We start from the raw sequence: 19,739 nt of genomic DNA, 5'->3' as shown, positions 1-19,739 counted from the left end.
GTCCAGTGTGCAAACCACTGCGCCACCTCGCTCGGTAAAACGCATGGTGGGTGGCAGCCAGGCTGGTATTCCCCGCTCTCTGAGGCATTTCCATCAATTAGAAGCGGCCTCATCACTGTAGACAATTCTACTCAGGTCAATGAGATATCAGGCTGAAGAGGTGTCTGGAGATGCCCAGGACGGCGGTGGGATATCGACTTGACTGTCGTCCGCCACACGGCCTACAATAAGGAGTGATGCTCTAGGGTGCAATTTCTTTCGCAGCAGGATCCTTTTGATTGTCATCCACGGTACTGTTGCAGCACAGTGGTACGTCGACGATATTCTATGCGCTGTTTTATTGCCATTCATTGCAAGCCATCTTCGGCTTACATTTCAGCAAGATAATGGCCGCCCGCACACGGCGGCCCCAGCTTGGCCAGCAAGTTTCACGGATCTATTCCCAATTGAGAACATTTAGAACATCTCGGGATTTTCATGATCTACAGCACCAATTGGACAGAATTTGGCACGATATCCTTAGGAGCGCATCCAACAACTTTATCAATCAATGCCGAGACGAATAACTGCGTGCATAAGCGCCAGAGGTGGACTAATGCGTTACTGACGTGCTCAATTTGTGAAGCTCTATCTCTTTAAAAAATCATGAAGTTTTTTCTGAAAATGCAATCATTTGTTTGTTCGTACATGGACATAACAGCTACCAATTTCCATTCCATTCGCGTAATTCCCTCGTGGTGTGTTTTTATTTATTTATTTATTTATTTTTGTCTTAGAGTATACGTTGTTCGAAATTTTTTGAAGTTGACTGTGCTCGTAAATACTCAAATCTTCGAAGGTGATTTTTTCAGAGATGTTTAGAGAGGTTTCTCGTAGTGATTTAGGATGCTGATGTCCGAGCATTGACCTTCAAAAGCTGTGACCTTCAAATGCTGTAAGTACGAAGGAAATGGAAGTTGGCCTGTCTGTAAGGCCTCTATGTATGAAGGACCTTCAAGATGGTGATTTAGCACTGTTTAAAATCGCTGCAAATACAGGACTGGAGAAGAAAGCACAGTGATATGAGTTTCCTATTGCAATGGCGGCGCAGTAGTACTCACATGGGGTAGGCCTGCCCTGTGGGCCCCCTGCAGTCCGGATGGTCGGTGAGCGCGTCGCCCCACACGTACTTAAGGCGGGTGCCCTCCGCCGGCCCTCGACAAGGGCTGGCCGATCCGCCCACCAGCGCCACCGCGGCGCTCCAGCAGCACACCTGCAAGCACAAGACCCTGCAAATCCCTGTCCACATACACATGTTCATATATTATCTTTACGACTTTAGACTTTAAGAAAATGGTTCAAATGGCTCTAAGCACTATGGGACTCAACATCTGAGGTCATCAGTCCCCTAGACTTAGAATTACTTAAACCTAACTAACCTAAGGACATCACACACATCTATGCCCATGGCAGGATTCGAACCTGCGACCGTAGCAGCAGCGCGGTTCCGGACTGAAGCACCTAGAATCGCTCGTCCACAGCGGCCGGCCTTTGGACTTCAATAACTTTACAAGTGTACTAGATAATAACTCATTTGCAAACACGAGACAAAATGATTCAAAAGCTTTTTTTTTATATGTTTACCAGCTGCCGTAGGGCTGAGCAAAATCGTGGACGTCATAGGAAAAAAGCTCAGTGTGTAGCCTGGTTCATAGAGGCGAAGTCCGATACTAAAGTGCAAGAAGACTTTGGGACACAGTACGGAAGGAAACCACCGTCCTAGCAGACTATTCCGGCTTGGCATACGCCATTTATAGGAACAGTAGCGTTGCCCTTAACCACGGAGAAAGTTACTCATTTGTTTCAGACGCCATCGTGGACGGGTGTCTGCAACGAATCCGACAAAATCAGTACGTATGGCGGCCAGAGAATTGGAAATACCACGATCAACAGTGGGCTGTCTTCCACACGAGGTTACATCTTTGTCCCTAGAAGATGCAGCTGCTTCAGGCACTGAAGTCGACGGGCAGACCTCAGCGCTGACAATTTGCAGTGGTTGTCCTAGTCAAGACTGGCAAAGACAACGACTTTTTGGGAAAGGAGTCACTTTTTCATTATTCAGCAACTCTGAATTTTTGTATATGGGAATCAGAGCGGCCTCATGTTACATGTGTGGTGGAAATAGTGTGCCATTGTGTGGCGCGGTGTTACGCACAACTACATCATTGGCCTACCATTTTTCACCGAGTGTACCATCAACAGTGATGTTTAACTCGACATGTTCAGAGCGTTTGCCTTGCGACAACTGGGACCCATGCAACCTGACTTCATACTCCAGCAAACATTGGACAAATCCAAAATCTGTTGGTTGGCTGATTCGGGGGAGGGAACCAAACAGCGAGGTCATCGGTCCCATCGAGTTAGGGAAGGATGGGGAAGGAATTCGGGCGTCCGAAACAATCCTGACCAGAATGAGATTTTCACTCTGCAGCGGAGTGTGCGCTGATATGAAACATCCTGGCAGATTAAAACTGTGTGCCGGGCCGAGACTCGAACTCGGGACCTTTGCTCAGTTGGTACAGCACTTGCCCGCGAAAGGCAAAGATCCCGAGTTCGAGTCTCAGTCCGGCACACAGTTTTAATCTGCCAGGAAGTTTCATATCAGCGCACACGCCGCTGCAGAGTGAAAATCTCATTCTGGAAACATCCCCCAGGCTGTGGCTAAGCCATGTCTCCGCAATATCCTTTCTTTCAAGAGAGCTAGTTCTGCAACGTTCGCAGGAGAGCTTCTGTGAAGTTTGGAAGGTAGGGTACGAGGTACTGGCGGAATTAAAAATGTGAGGACGGATCGTGGGTCGTGCTTGGGTAGCTCAGTTAGTAGAGCATTTGCCCGCGAAAGGCAAAGGTCCCGAGTTCGAGTATCGGTCCGGCACACAGTTTTAATCTGCCAGGAAGTTTCAAACAATCCTGACATCTGTCTGAAGCCATTTAGGGAAATCACGGAAAACCTAAATCAGAATGACCGGACGCGGGTTTGAACAGTAGTCCTCCGGAATGCGAGTCCGGTGTGTTAACCACTGTGACCCCTCGCTCTGTCCAAAATCTGCTCTGGAAGGTGTATTTAATAATGATGAGTCGGCCGTAGTGCCGCTTTGATCATCACTGCAGGTGCAGTTTTTGTACATAGGCTTTTGCCAGTATTGTCACACTTATGATACGGATGGTTGGAAAATGGACATAGGTGTCCGAAACTGGTGCTTTTATTGGTGTTTATATCCTCTTTTCAAGTCGCTGTCCATGCCCTTCAACTGCTCTCCCAAGTACTTTGCTGTCCCAGACAGAATTACGATGCCATCGGCAAACGTCAAAGTTTTTATTTTTTCTCCTTGAACTTCAACTCCTACTCCGAATTTTTTTTCGTTTCCTTTACTGCTTGCTCAGTGTACAGATTGAATAACATCGTGGATGCTCTACAACACTGTCTCACTCTCTTCTCAAGCATTTCTTTCCTTTCATGTCCTTCGTGTCTTACAATTCCAGTCTGGTTTCTGTACAAGCTACAAATAAGCTTTCGCTTACTGCATTTTACACCTGCTACCTTCAGGATTTCAAAAGTGAGTGAGCCAGTCAACATTGTCAAAAGCTTTTTTTAAAAGTCTTCAAATGCTATAAACGTAGGTTTGCTTTTCTTTGGCCCATCTTCTATGGTAAGTCGTAGGGTCAATATTGCCTTGTTTGTTCCTGCTTTTCTCCGGAATCCAAAATGATCTTCCTCGAGGCCGGCTTCAATCAGTTCTTCCACTCCTCTATAAATAAGGCTTAATTCGTGTTAACATTTTCAACCATGAATAATTAAACTGATAGTTGAGTAATATTTATCCCATCAGCATCTGCTTTCTTTGTAACATTCTACTAGAACTCTGAAGGTATTTCCCCCGTCTCATCTCTTGCGTACCAGATGGAATAGTTTTGTCATGGCTGGTTCTCCCAAGTATCTCAATAATTCTGACTACTCCCGGAGCTTTGTTTCGACCAAGATCTTTCAGTTCTTTGTCAATTTATTCTCCCAGTATCGTATCTCCCATCTCATATTCATCTATGTCCTCATCCCTTTCTGTAACATTATCTTCAAGCTCATTTTCCTTTTACAGCCCCTATACATACTCCTTTCAGCTTTCCAGCTTTCTCTTCTTTGCTTGGTAATGGTTTTCCATCTGGGCTCTTGACATTCGTAGAGTTGCTTCTCTTTTCTCCGAAGGTTCTGCATTTATCCTAGTGATACGTGCATCTATATCCTTACGTCTGTACTCCAGCCATTTCTGCTTAGTCATTTGCAGTTCCTGACTATCTCATTTTGTCTATATTCAATGTCATCTACTTCATTAGCTGCATTTTCACGTTTTCTCCTTTCGTTAATTATATTCAATATCTCCTATGATATCCAAGGATTGGTAAGGAGGCATATATGCAGTAATTTTTTCCTCACTCACAAGGGAACCTCCCCATCGCAACCCCCTCTGATTTAGTTATAAGCATGCACAGTGGATAGACCTTGAAAAACTGAACAGAGATCGAACGAAAAATCAGTAAGAAGTTGTATGGAACTATGAAAAAATAAGCAAAATATATAAACTGAGTAGTCCATGCGCAAGATAGGCAATATCAAGGATAGTGTGAGCTTAGGAGCGTCGTGGTTCCGTGGTTAGCGTGAGCAGCTGCGGAACGAGAGGTCCGTGGTTCGAAACTTCCCTCGGCTGGAAAGTTTAATTTTTTATTTTCAGTTTATGTGACAAACTCTTATGTTTTCATCACTTTTTTGGGAGTGATTATCACATCCACAAGAAAACCTAAATCGGGCAAGGTAGAAGAATCTTTTTACCCATTCGCCAAGCGTACAAGTTAGGTGGGTCGACAACATATTCCTATCATGTCACGCACATGCCGCCACCACTGTCGTATAGAATATATCAGATGTGTTTTCTTTGGCAGAATCGGTTGATCTATGACCTTGCGATCAAATGTTTTCGGTTCCCATTGGAGAGGCACGTCCTTTCGTCTACTAATCGCACGGTTTTGCGGTGCGGTCGCAAAACACAGATATTAAACTTATTACAGTGAACAGAGACGTCAATGAACGAACGGACAGATCATAACTTTCCGAAAATAAAGAATGTAAACTTTTCACTCGAGGGAAGACTTGAACCAAGGACCTCACGTTCCACAGCTGCTCACGCTAACCACGGGACCACAGCGCTCCTGAGCTCACACTATCCTTGATATTGCCTATCTTGCGCATGGACTACTCAGTTTGTATATTTTGCTTATTTTTTCATAGTTCCACACGACTTCTTCCTGTTTTCTCGATTGATCTGTGTTCAGTTTTTCAAGGCCTATCCAGTGTGCCATCTTATAACTAAATCTGAGGGGGATGCGATGGGGAGGTTCCCTTGTCAGTACACTAATAGAACAGTGCTGTATATCGTAACGCAGTACCTTCTACCACAAACTGTACAGTGGCGTGCGGGATATATAGACAGTATTAGATGTATATGTAGGTGAAATCGCTCTTGGCGGGGGACGTAAATCTCTTCGATCAAAATCCTGGAGTTAATTATTTTTCCATCTAATACATCCGCTGATTATAAGCGTAACTGATAAGAAGTTACACCGATCTCTGCTGTCGCTTTCACATTCATTTCTCTGGATCAGAATCGGGAGGAAACTTTAAAATCATCCGTACCACTTCAATAAAATACTTGATAGTTTGTATAAGCACATACAGGATTTGAACAACAACTGTTTATAATATACCACAGCGATATAGAGGACATCGAGACCAACAATTCCATATGTGGCACTTACGGTCCAAATAATCTGGAAACTACTACGAATTGGCATAAAAAAAGCACCTACGCTATAGGGCACGCGCAGTGCGTGAGATCGTCAACATTATCTCGCTCTTTGCGCGCAAATAATTGATCCTAGAGAAAAAAAAAAAAAACAATATGATCTTTATGTTAGACATTCAATGTACTTTAATTTTGCACTGGGATATGTTCCCGCTAGAGGACGCCATTCTCGAGTTATTCAAAAGAAGCGTACAAAAGTGACTTTCAAATGCACCCCATCCTCACACACCTCCCACCGCTCGGGATATTTATTATGTTTTTCACAGGACTCCCTCTTACGACTGTACAAAAATTTGAGACTATATGAATTGTTTCTCATGTTCGACCTTTTCCGTTTTGGAACTTTCTGACACCTTAAAACTGTGCCAGACCGAGACTCAAATCAGGCCTTTGTATTTCGGGGCAAGTGTTCCACCATCTGAGCTACCCCAGCACGTTTCATGGCACGTCGTCACAGCTTTAGTTCCGCCAGTACGAGGTGCGGCTGGAAAAAAACCGGACTGATGCTGGAAAAAACATTTATTTACAATTATTTACAATTTCATGTTACCTCCTTCAATGTACTCTCCTCCTCGGTCTCTACACCGCTCCATACGAATTTTCCACTGTTCATAGCAATGCTGCAGATCATTTTCGGTAAGTCCATACATTACTTCCGTCGCTTTTTCTTTTACTGCTTCAACAGTCTCAAATCTAGTTCCTTTCAAAGGTGACTTGCCTTTAGGGAAAAGAAAAAAGTCACAGGGGGCCAAATCAGGTGAGTAGGGTGGATGATCTAAGATGGGAATGTTGTGTCTTGCCAAAAAGTCTTCACTGACAACGCACTGTGAGCTGGGGCATTGTCTTGGTGAAGGATCCATGACTTTTTTCTCCACAAATCGTTCCGTTTTCTCCGTACTCGCTCACGTAGAGTAGCCAGGACGCTAATGTAGTAATGCTGATTCACTGTTTGTCCCTCTGGTACCCAATCAATGTGCACAATCCCTTTGATGTCAAAAAAAACAATCATCATTGCCTTGAATTTCGATTTTGACATTCGTGCTTTTTTTGTCGTGGAGAACCAGGAGTTTTCCAATGCATCGATTGGCGTTTAGTTTCGGGATCGTAAGTAAAAAACCACAATTCATCGCAAGTAATAACATTTTGTAAGAAGGTGGGATCACTTTCAATGTTTTCCAGGATGTCAGAACAAATCATTCTTCGGCGTTCCTTCTGTTCAATTGTGAGACACTTTGGAACCATTTTTGAACACACTTTGTTCATGTTGAAACTTTCATGAAGAATCTGCCTAACACTTTCCTTGTCAACTCCTGTTAACTCAGACACTGCTCTGATTGTTAAACGGCGATCTTGTCGAACAAGTTTACCGATTTTTTCAATGTTTGCATCAGTTTTTGCTGACAATGGTCTGCCAGTGCGAGTGTCATCACTGGTGTCTTCGTGGCCATCTTTAAATCGTTTAAACCACTCAAACACTTGTGTTCGCGATAAACAATCATCGCCGTACACTTGTTGTAACATTACAAACGTTTCACTTGCAGATTTTCCTAGTTTGAAACAAAATTTGATGTTAACACGCTGTTCTTTCTGTACACTCAACATTTTCCGACGCACAGACAAAACGTCAACTACTTAAAACAGACGCCACGGGCAGACTGAGTGCAGGAGGCAGATGAAACTCGAGCAGTAGGCGGAGCGAGAGTCACGTGACAGGCCACGCGACTTTCAGCCTTATTGCATTCGTTTTATTGTTTCACCAATACTAGTCCGGTTTTTTCTAGCCACACCTCGTATCTCGTCTTCCACCTACCAAGCCGGCCGCGGTGGCCGAGCAGTTCTAGGCGCTTCATTCCGGGACCGCACGACTGCTATGGTCGCAGGTTCGAATCCTGCCTCGGGCATGTATGTGTGTGGTGTCCTTAGGTTAGTTATGTTTAAGAAGTTCTAAGTTCTAGGGGACTGATGACCTCAGATGTTAAGTCCCATAGTGCTCAGAGCCATTTGAACCACCTCCCAAAATTCTCAGAAGCTTTGTTACATACCCTTATGGTTAGCAGTTTTGGAAGAAACAATATTTTTGATCGTCAGTGACAGGGCTATGACGCCACTGGCATAATCGTCTATTTCTTCAATATTATTAAACTTCCCCATGACAGCAATGAAAAAAGACTTATCCACGTTTAACATAAACTAATTACGTTTATAATTCTATCGAACCGTAACCCTTCTGAGCACAGTAGTTCTATAGTAAGAAGGCCAGACAAACAAAACGATTCAGTTGTTAATTTTATGTTGTTAAAATTCACAAAACTGAGGTAAAATTTACAGAGACTTCAATGCTGCAACTTGCAAGTGCACGACTAAGCCGGTGGCATAATAATAGCCCACAGAATGAAGACAAAAGAAGATCTAATACGGGGAATAATTCATGTAGTCGTTAATTCGTGAGCAGTGCCACGAACAACATACTAAAATCCCGACATGGGGGCGGAGAGAGTGCGGCTGGAGTTACGTTTGGAGACCACTTTTGTACGTTCCACTTGAGTAATTCAAACTGCGACCTCTAGCGAAAACGTGTCCTGTACAGAACTGAACTACATTATTAAATTTCCTACAGACAACTACCTGCTCATTTTTTCTTCAGGACCAGTAGTTTGCTCGCAGACAGCATGAGAATATTGAAAATCCCGCGCATCGCGCATGCCCTGTAGCTTATGTGGTTTTTGTAAGTCACACTATCGTAGTTTCCCGAGTTGATGGAGCACAAGTGGCCTATACCAAACTACTCGTCTGGGCTTCCTCTACACCACTGTGGTACGCTCCGAACATTTATTCTGTGTACTCTGTGTAGTCTCACGACAAAATATTTATGTGCCATATGGCAACTGTAAGGAAGTATCGAAGAACAACCTGCATTGCCTTTAAAAGTGTGTTCCGTCAATCTCCATGCCTCCTGCTATCATTCTGCTGAAAAAGGGCGCAATTTTATGTCTGTGTTCCTAATGTTCAGACTAAGATACTCTTCCTTTTGTCAACGTGTTTGCTTTTGGTTGTGGTTAAAAAAAATGTACTCCAGGCAGCAAAGCCGTTATACGGCATAACTTACGTAAAATGCAAAATAAAAGGTACACTCCTCATCATTTTCTTTATGCATATCCCCAGAGAAACCTCCGGCATTATGTGGTACTTTATAATGGTTCAAATGGCTCTGAGCACGATGAGACTTAACATCTGTGGTCATCAGTCAAAAAAATTGCTCTGAGCACTATGGGACTTAACTTCTGGGGTCATCAGTCCCCTAGAACTTAGAACTACTTAAACCTAACTAACCTAAGGACATCACACAACACCCAGTCATCACGAGGCAGAGAAAATCCCTGACCCCGCCGGGAATCGAACCCGGGAACCCGGGCGCGGGAAGCGAGAACGCTACCGCACGACCACGAGCTGCGGACGGTACTTTATGGACTACTTTATTTATAATTATCTCTGCCACGTTAGTGCAACGTAAATTTTTACTGCAGGGACTGTGTCCAATCCAAAAGCGGTGGCAGTTAACCGTTTATATGCGGCTGTGTTTAATAAATTTGGAAGAGCTGCAGTATTTGTTCCTTACTAGCTTCGCACCCGTTCCTAGTGTCGCGTAGACTGTATGACGTGCAGGGATTTTGTTTTTTTTATTTAATCGAATATTTATGTTGTTCACAAATTGCAGCACCTTCTAAGCTTTTCACGCTAATTAAGGCCATACAAGCATGGTCTTTTCTGAATGTACTTGTAACCAAAAAGCGATTCTGGTAGCTGGAGTCCAAAGTTTTAAAATTTTTGAAAACATTATCAGCGATCTTATATAATTAAATATATATAATTAAAAAACGGTCTTGATCGCAAATTTCTTTTAATTGGAGTGACGGTTTTCAATCCTTGAGGGAAGTCCACCTGCCGTTTTGAGTATATGTAGTTTGGAATTGTATTTCTACATATGATATTGTAAGGATCCCTCTATCTGTACGTATGTTATTTCAGAGTCTGAAGATGATCCTTAAAGATTGAAACCGGTAACTCCGATTAAAAGAAATTTGCGACCGACTGTTTTTCAGTTACATATAATTAAAAAACAGTCGATCGTTAATTTCTTTTAATCGGAGTGACCGGTTAATCCAAAGTTATAATCGATCGTGCCTTTTGCGTTCTTGTGGAGATATTTCCATTAACAACTTTCATTCCCTAACAAGTATTCCTTTACATCTAACCGAGAAAGGTATACCAATTTTCATAAATTTGGCTTTAATACCGGTTTTCATACATAGAGCTTTAAAATTTTTTTAATGTATCGAAATATATTCTTAAGATTTTCCATCCCTATTGTGCTCTCTTAGGGGCTGAATTTCCAGAAACCCTGAAAAACATATTTTTTATTTGTATTTACGAAGTCAAACACTGTCATAGATGTAGCCTTAAAAATTCTTTAATAGTTTTTTAAAACTTTCACCGACTATTTTACCCCCTTAGTGGTTGGCCTTCCAAAAATGCTGGAACACGTATTTTTTTATTTTCTGACTAAGAAACCAAATACCAATTTTTGTGGTTCTAGCCTCAAAATTCCTTAATAGCGACACACTTTCAAAAGCCCTTAAGTCCCTATTTCGTCAGCTTAGGAGTAGAGTTTCGGACAATCCCTTCTTAAAGTATGCCTACAGTATAAGATCCAAACCTTATTCAAATTTCAAGTTTCTATCCTCATCGGTTTGGGCTGGGCGATGATGAGTTCAGTCAGTCAGTCAGGACATTATATATACTAAGATGGTATCTGTTCTTTTGGACATGTCCAAAAGAACAGATACCATCTTAGTATATATATATATATATATATATATATATATATATATACATATATAGTTAAAGCTCACCGGCCACTTGACCATCTTCTTCTGTGCGAATGCACAAACAGTGCCCGAACTCTTACGGGAATCGGCAACGCGCCACGAGTAATGAGTATAATGGGCGGGGCACTAAGAATGTAGTGCGGGACAATACGTTGAGAATGTGGGTTTCGCGGGAGGCGTGCCCTAGATAAGTCCCTGCAGTCGCGCTATCCTCTGTGTCCTCAGTGGCTCAGATGGATAGAGCGTCTGCCATGTAAGCAGGAGATCCCGGGTTCGAGTACCGGTCCGGGTACACATTTTCATCTGTCCCCGTTGACGTATGTCAAAGCCTGTAAGCAGCTAAGGGTGCTCATTTCATTGTAATTTCAGTCAGGACATTGCCTTTTATATACAGAGATTTGTTTTAGTGTATGTTATTTGCACCTCTCATTTTATGATTCCTATGATTATCGCTTAGTGTTGTTGCTGTCGAGAAATATATAACTCAAACTACTTCGGAGACTGGAGAAGCGCAGTGATGTCACTCAGATAATGGCCGTAACATGCCATTGCTGAGTGACAGAGCTCCTGGCCTCGCACGCAAGCCCGCAGCGCCTGTAGTTGTCAAAGGAAATACCACGAGGCCGGTGGCGGCGGTGACCGGCGCAACTAGTTTCTCGGCGGGAGGTGCTTTACTGACCACGATGGTCAGTGACACGGGCCCGCGCCGTGTCGAGTGACCCCGGAGTGTTTCTGGCTCGCTGGCGGAAGCGGACTGCAGCGGCGTGGGTGGCGGAGCAAACTTGTGACTCAGCCCACCGACCACAAAAACCTTTCTCCGAAATATACACGCCAAGTCAGCAGCACTCCTCTCTTTGCTCAGGTGGCGTTGACACGGTGTCTACAGGAAGGGCGACGACCTCACGAATGTCGCCAGGTTCTTTGTTTCCGCTTAACGGTATACCGGCGTTAGAAATGTTTTTGGAAACGTTCCCGTTGCTTTCAGTCATCGGCACTCACAAGCAGAGGTCCCCAGCGGCAGGTTCGACTTATTGAAACCACCCACACGATGATGTAAGTTAAGGTCCCAGGTATTAACACCCTGCAGCCATTCACCCTGGCGGGCCTTCGTTTGCGTGTAATCGATGAAAAAAATTCGAAACTGAGTTATGCTGTATAGTTTTTAAAAAGACGTGTTACACAGACAAGTTGCGTAGCTTGATGGTTACAGCACAAGTCACATATGAGCACAAGTTACATATGCAAGACGTTGGAGGTTTGAGGCTCATCAAGAGCTTTGGCGTTTTTTATTTTTAAATCTTTATAGAAATGATTCTGATAATTATTTGAATTCAATTAAATAGTTTAAATGTATTTTTTTATTTCTATTCCTTTGTCACATAATTTTAATCACCGTACTACCTTTCTCGTTTTCTTTCATTTTTTCTTCCTACCTCGTTTTACGGTTGAAATTTTTGTGCATAGGAATTTAGTTATTTGCATGTATTAATCTAGATTCAATTTCCCTTCCTAAATCTACGGTCATGTTCTTGCAGTCATTATTTCTGTTCCTCATTTTACCTGAATTTCGTTTTAAAAAATTGTTCAAATGGCTCTGAGCTCTATGGGACGTAACATCTCAGGTCATCAGTCCCCTTGAACTTAGAACTACTTAAACCTAACTAACCTAAGGAGATCACACAACACCCAGTCATCACGAGGCAGAGAAAATCCCTGACCTCGCCGGGAATCGAACCCGGGAACCCGGGCGCCGGAAGCGAGAACGCTACCTCACGACCACGAGCTGCGGACAATTTCGTTTTCATTATAATCCTCATTTCGTTTAAATCTTCAGCTGCCTTATTTTGACCATATTCCAATAATAATCTATGATTTAAATGTTTGTATACCGATTACAACCCAAGAAAATCTACGTCTTATAACGAAAATCACATGCTTGAAACCATTTCTCAAATAAATAGATATTTTCGCCATTTGTGTTTTAACCGATAGATCAGATTTTTCAAATGTTTAAATATTATGATGGATAAATAAAAGAATTAAATTCACATGCACAAAGATTCCAACAGGAAATAGAAAGTTGGGAAGAAAAAATTAGAGCAACTGAGAAAGTTAGTATGGTGATTAAAATAGTGCGACGAACGGACAGAAATTAAAAAAATACATTTAAAGACATTAATTGAATAAAAACAACGGTCGAAGTCATCCCGTTAAAAATTTAAAAATAAATTTTGAAGCACCTGACGAGAGTCGAACCACAAACTCTTACCTATGAAGCTTGTACTATAACCATTACGCTACACAGCCAGTTCATATGACATTTCGTTTTTCAACCTATAAAGCATAACATGACATTCCAAAATTTCTTTTTCGTCGATTAACAGCAAATGAGTGCCCACCAAGGTGAATGGTTGCAGAATGTGACGGCTAGTACCTTAATCTACAGTAACGTATAGATGGTTTCAAAAAGTCGATCCCACCACTGAGGACCTCTCCTTGTTAGAACTAAACTCGAGATAGTTTGATTCTATTCCTTGAAAGTCCACTTAATAAATTTCGACAACCAGCTTTAAGTGAGGAATCTAGGAATATTCTACAACCCCTGTATATATCACTCCCGTAGAGATCGCGATGAGAACATTAGAAGACTTACTGTGTGGGTAGAGATGTTTAAGTAATCATTCTTCCCCACTCCAAACGCGGAAGGAACGGAGAAAAATGCTAATAACTGGTTTGGTGAGAAGCATCCTCCGCCACCCACTTTACAGTGCTGTGCAAAGTACAGATGTAGATGGCCGGATAGTTCCCCCACCAGTGTCAACCGGGCATGGAGATCTTGAAATTGAACGTACAGCTATAGCGGTTTATTTTGGCAGTCTCTTACCGTACTTTGGCGGTCCTCCGCAACGATGGCGACTAGCCGTATTGCCAGCATCCTTATTCAACCCGCAAAGAACGTGCTGTGTCAGTAATGCATGTACTGTTCCTAAGTTACAGTCAAGTCTTGTTTGACAAAAATTTCAAATGTGTGTGAAATCTTATGGGACTTAACTGCTAAGGTCATCAGTCCCTAAGTTTACACGCTACTTAACCCAAATTATCCTAAGGACAAACACACACACCCATGCCCGAGGGAGAACTCGAACCTCCGCCAGGACCAGCCGCACAGTCCATGACTGCAGCGCACAAGACCGCTCGGCTAATCCCACGCGGCTCCTGTTTCTCGGTCAATCGTGTATTACTGCGTACCTTAAGGTAGTAATGATAACAACACTGCAGCCAGCTATGTTAATATTAGCCGCCGGATAGAAATAGGTTTTCTGTGCTACTACGTCATTGAATTAGGTTTTGACTTAAGTCGCGAGACAAGGTTGAAAGGTCATAACATCGATAACTGATAACTTCTCTGTAGCAATTAGATTGCACTTAAATTGTAAGATCAGAGCAATGGACTGTACATACACGGCGCTGGGACTCTGCTTTGCGAATCACAGCTGCCGATCAGCTGCTGCCACTACTACTACTACTACTACTACTACAGAAGCTGTTGCCGTAAAAAATATGCCCGCCTCAACTAAAATGATAAAGCCCGCCCGTAAAACTTAATTGCCGATAACATCTGCGTTCATGTCTCGACGGACCTGCCTTCTTCAGTCCATGCGCAAGCGCGACCAAGTCGCGTATTTCGCGAGTTCAAAACAACTCCCGAAATTTGTTAGACGTTTAGGCTCATTAGCTAGCCAGCGTTGTAGCTGCAAAATGATTAGCTTGTTTCTCGCCCACGTGAAATCTTGTTTGTTGAGTCTCCCCTACGGCTTGCAACAAAATTGCACTCCTGATCATATTTGGCAAACTACCGACTATAAAAGACCCTGTCACGTCAGAGAAAAAATGTTCTATATACTCCGTGGGATAAAACCCTTCCCAAGTGCCGTGTTGTGCTCGGATTTTATGAAAGCCCCCTTCAGGCTGTCAATAAATGGAGTATTCCAGATCCTTTGCAGTTGGAACCGCCTTCTGTAAAGCCTGCTAACGGCTGCGCCCCTCTCAACGGCTACAGCGGTCTGCCGCACCAGAATCAAAGCACATAAAATCCCTCTCCAGAAAGAAAAACCGGATCAAGTAATTGTTATTGTAGTTGGGGTCTTCAGTCCGAAGACTGGTTTGATGCAGCTCTCCACACCTATCTATCCTGTGCAAGCCTATTCTTCCTTGCTTGACCAGATTCGAACATGATTACTGTATTCAAGCTGTGGATCTCGCCATTACCAAACTGACGATTTCTTGATTGCTCAGAACGTATCCAATACCTGATCCCTTCTTTTAGTCAGACGATGCCATAAATTTCCCCAAATGGATTCAATGCCTCCGCCTTAGTTATCCTGTCACCCATCTAAACTTCAGCATTCTCCTGAAACATCACATTTGAAACGTTTCTATGGAATAATTATTTCTCTGATAACCGATAACTATACTCAAGGAGAAGATGCCTTAAAGGGAAGAAGTATCTAATGTTTAACTTTTTTCTAACTAAGTTCAAATACAGTAAGATTTTGTACACGATACTCTATGAGTAAAACTGACATAACGAACCGTGACTCAGACCTCCGAGAATGAAACCAGTAGATTATCACGAAAGTAATGAGTAGGAGAAGTGAAATTAGAGATTAATTTAAAATCAAAGTTAGGGACCACGAGGTAGACGGAGAGGAAATTCTTCTACCTCAAAATCAAATTAAGCATGACGGACCAACCATGGACGACATAAAATGCAAACTAAAACACGCGAAGAAGGAGGCATTCCTGGCCAGGAGATTGTATACGGGTTTCAAATACTGGTCTCAATTTGAGTAAAAAATATGAGAATGTACATCTAGGATACAGCATTGTATTATGGCAGTGAGTCATGAACGGTTAAGAAACCGGAAAAGAAGAGTATTGAGATGTTTGAGACGTGGGGCTGAAGAGGCGGTTGAAAATTACATTGAGGTGACAAAAGCCATGGGATATCTCCTAATATCGTGTCGGATCTCCTTTAGCACGGCGTCGCGCAGGAACAAGTTGCTGGAAGTCCGATACAGAAATACTGAGCCATGCTGCCTCTACAGCCGTCCATGCTTGCGACAGTGTTGTCGGTGCAGGATTTTGTGCACCAACTGCCCTCTCGATTATGTCCCATGAATGTTCAATGGGACTCAGTCGGTTGATTTGAGCGGCCAAATTATTCCCTCAAATTTTCCAGAATGTTCTTCAAACAAATTGCGAACAATTATGGCCGTGTGACATAGCTTATTGTCATCCATAAAAGGAATGGCTGCAGATGGTCTCCACGTCGCCGAAAATTATCATTTCCAGACAATAGTCAGTTCAGTTGGATCAGAGTACCCAGCCCATTCCATGTAAACATAGCCCACACCGTTACGGAGCCACGCCAGCTTGTACAATGTCTTGTTGAAAATTTGGGTCCAATGCTTTGTGGGGTCTGCGCCACACCGAACCCTACCATCAGCTCTTACCAACTGAAATCGGGGCTCATCTCACTTTCAGTCGTCTAGGATTCAACCGATATGGTCAGGAGGCCAGGAGAGGCACTGCAGGTGATGTGCTGTTAGCAAAGGCACTAGTGTCGGCCATCTGCAGACATAGTCCAGTAACGCCAAAATTCATCGCACTATACTAACGGATCGTTCGTCGTATGTCTCACGTTGATTCCTGTGTTTATTTTACGCAGTGTTGCTTGTCTGTTAGTACTGACACCTCTACGCAAACGTCACTGCTCTCGGTCATTAAGGGACGGCCGTCGGCCAATACTTAGTCCATGGTGAGAGAATGCCTGAAATTTGGTATTCTTGGCACTCACTTTGGATCTCGGAATATTGAATTCCCTAACGATTTCCGAAAAGTAATGTCTCATACGTCTAGCTCAGACTACCACGCCGCGCTCAAAATCTTAGTTCCCCGTCATGCGGCCATCTCGTGTCGAAATCCTTTTCACATGGATTACCTGGTTACAAATGACAGCTCGGGCAATGTACCTCGATACTACCGCCATCTGCATGTGTACATATAGCCATCCCATGACCTCAGTGTAGGTGGACTGCTAAGAAAAGAAGTGAGCAGGATCTCCATAAAATCGGGGAGGAAAGATGTGTAGAACACAAGAAGCAGCAACAGGATGAGACGACATGTATTAAGACACCAGGAAATAACTTGTAAGGTACTTGGTAAGAACTGTATGGAAAGACAGTGATTGGAATATGTCCAAGAAATGACCTAGGCCGTTTGGTACAGGTCCCTTCACTTAGATGAAGAGATTGGTATAGGAAACAAAGTTACAGTAAGTCGCATCAAACCGATCAGAAGACTGACTATCCGAAAAAATGGCCGTGGCGATATACTGGAATACGCTGATACATTGAAGTATCTGGGAAATATTCAAAATAAATGGTTCAAATGGCTCTGAGCACTATGGGACTTAACATCTGAGGTCATCAGTCCCCTAGAACTTAGAACTACTTAAATCTAACCAACCTAAGGACGACACACACATCCACGCCGAGGCAGTGTTCGAACCTGCGACCGTAGCGGTCGCGCGGTTCCAGACTGAAGCGCCTAGAACCGCTCGGCCACACTGGCCGGCTGGGAAATATTCGGACGACAAGAAACTATAGTTTTCACATCGGCGTCACTGGCCGCGTAAGAGCAGTAGCTATTGTGGTTGGAAAATCGGTCTGCAAAACTTATGAATAATGTCCAGAAAATCTGACATGAGTCAGGTTGACTCTTCACGTAAAGTAAAGATACTTATACACAGAGGAGGGCACACTTCCCTTGTGTCTAGACGATGTTGCTGAAAAACTACTTACGTCGCCGGGACATGGGGTCTTCTCTGGTGAACTAAGAGATGAGACGAAGAAGAATGGAGGGCAGAAGACTAACTTCAACAAAACACTCAATCGTAAAACTAGATCCATTGTCGGCAACTGTCGGGCCGCGAAAGGTCAAAAATAGGACTGCCAAAAATTTTTGGAAGTATAAATTACAAAAGCAAATAATTTACAAATTATTTCTCTGTAGGTAACAATACGTTTCTGAGCCATCCATTCATTGCTTACAGTATTTTACAAGTAATCTGGTTTGAATTCTTAAGGATTAGCATGTAGATTACATACACTGAAGGAAAAAATCTCAACACGAAAAAATAATTAATGCAGAGTAATGAAATTTTGGAAATACACTTGTCTAGGTAACGTATTTATGTGATTAACATTCCAGGATCACAGGTTAATGTAAGCGCATAATAAGCCATTGCAAATGTGAAATGCTGGTACATTAATAACCGGTGTAGCTGCAATGATGTTGAATGAAGCATGCATTATGTTGTACAGGTGCCGGACGTCAGTTTGTGGGATGGAGTTGCACGAATGTTTCATTTGGTCGGTCATTACAGGGAAGGTTAACGTTTGTGGATGAAGATGTAGTCGTCGTCGTCCGATGTTGTACCATACATGCTCGATTGGAGTCACATCTGGTGATCGACAAGGCCGAGGTAACATATTGACACTCTGTAGAGCACGTTGGGCTATAAGTAATGCATATGGACGAGCGTTATTCTGTTGGAAGACGCGCTCTGAAATGCTGTTCATGGACGACAGCACTACTGGTCGGGTCACCAGACTGACGTACAAATCTGCCGCCAGGGTGCGTGGCATAACCACGAGAGTGCTCCTGTTGTCAGACGAAATCGCACCCTAGACCACAACTCCAGGTGCAGCTCCAGTGTGCCTAACACGCAGACAGGTTTGGCTGCAGGCCCTCAACTGGCCCCCTCCTAACCAACACACGAGAATCACTGGCATCGAGGCCGACGCAGCTTTCAGCTTTCATCAGAAAACGTGAAAGACCTCCACGCGGCCCTCGAATAAGCTCTCGATTGAAGCCATTAAAGGCGCAGATGGTGTTGGTTTGGGATCAATGGTATCTACGCTACAGGGCGTCTGGCTCGGAGCTGTCCTTGAAGTAATTTATAGCAGTTGGTTGTGTCACTGCGGTGCTAATTTCTGCTCAAATTGCCGTTGCAGATGCAGTGCGATGAGCCAGAGCCATACGCCGAACACGTTGGTCTTCCGTCTTGCTAGTGCCACTTAGCCGTTCGGAGCCCGGTCTTCTTGCGACTGCTAGTGCCACTGCTACAGGACTGACGCGAAATTTGAACAGGCATCAACTTTTCGATGTAGAAACACACCTACCAACTTTCTTTTATGTCGCATAACTCCTCCTTGGAGTTGCACTTTTTTTCCATTAGTCTACACGCTGCTATGCTATGTAGTGCACGAGAGTGCGCAGAATAGTGGGGGCGGAGGGGAGCAAGCCGTCCAGTCAACACAGCCTGTTAACGTTGTTCCACACAGAAGCTCTGTACCGCCAAAGTCAACAGAAGTATTTTGTTCAATGAAGTAGGAAGTTTTATAAATTCGACTCTGGTAAAATGTGGAACCTCCTTTAGTACTAAGATTACTAAACCCTGGTAAAAATTTACGACTGCAGTAGTGTATAGAACAGGACATTTTGTTGTTAATTTGATGTGTAACATACCACTGGAGATCCGCTAATTGCAATTAACTACTGCATAACCTATAAATTACGACTTCCTTTGAATAAAATGTGAAAAAGTAAACTCTACGATGATTTAGTAACAATGTAACATTTTCCCTCCTTCAGTGTTTTAGGGTTAACAGCAGAAGGCATATTCATTTTAATCCAGTTTTTGTGCTTGTAACTTTAACGAGAATTTTACGCAACTTAAAAACTTTGATATGAAATGACAATTTTATCTTTCAGACGGCAGTACATGGAGGCGGCAGCGACCGGTAATTTCTGCCATTGATTTTTGGATACAGCTATGACTACATATGGTAGTTTGCGAGTGAAAATTAAAATAAAAATTAGTAAGGAATATGGGCAG

At 43.2% G+C, this 19,739-nt stretch overlaps 1 protein-coding gene across 1 annotated transcript in view; it reads right to left on the bottom strand.

The window, feature by feature from the left end:
* LOC124712027 overlaps nt 1–19,739 on the bottom strand; it is a 166,888-nt gene that overhangs the window by 55,641 nt on the left and 91,508 nt on the right. The window contains exon 2 of the mRNA XM_047242319.1: nt 1,101–1,252. Within this exon, the coding sequence (XP_047098275.1) occupies nt 1,101–1,252 (152 nt within the window). The remainder of the gene's footprint in view (nt 1–1,100; nt 1,253–19,739) is intronic.

The sequence above is a fragment of the Schistocerca piceifrons genome, chromosome 8 (genome assembly GCF_021461385.2).
Source record: "Schistocerca piceifrons isolate TAMUIC-IGC-003096 chromosome 8, iqSchPice1.1, whole genome shotgun sequence".
In the NCBI taxonomy this organism is placed as follows: domain Eukaryota; kingdom Metazoa; phylum Arthropoda; class Insecta; order Orthoptera; family Acrididae; genus Schistocerca; species Schistocerca piceifrons.
This window is presented reverse-complemented; position numbering and strand designations above follow the sequence as displayed.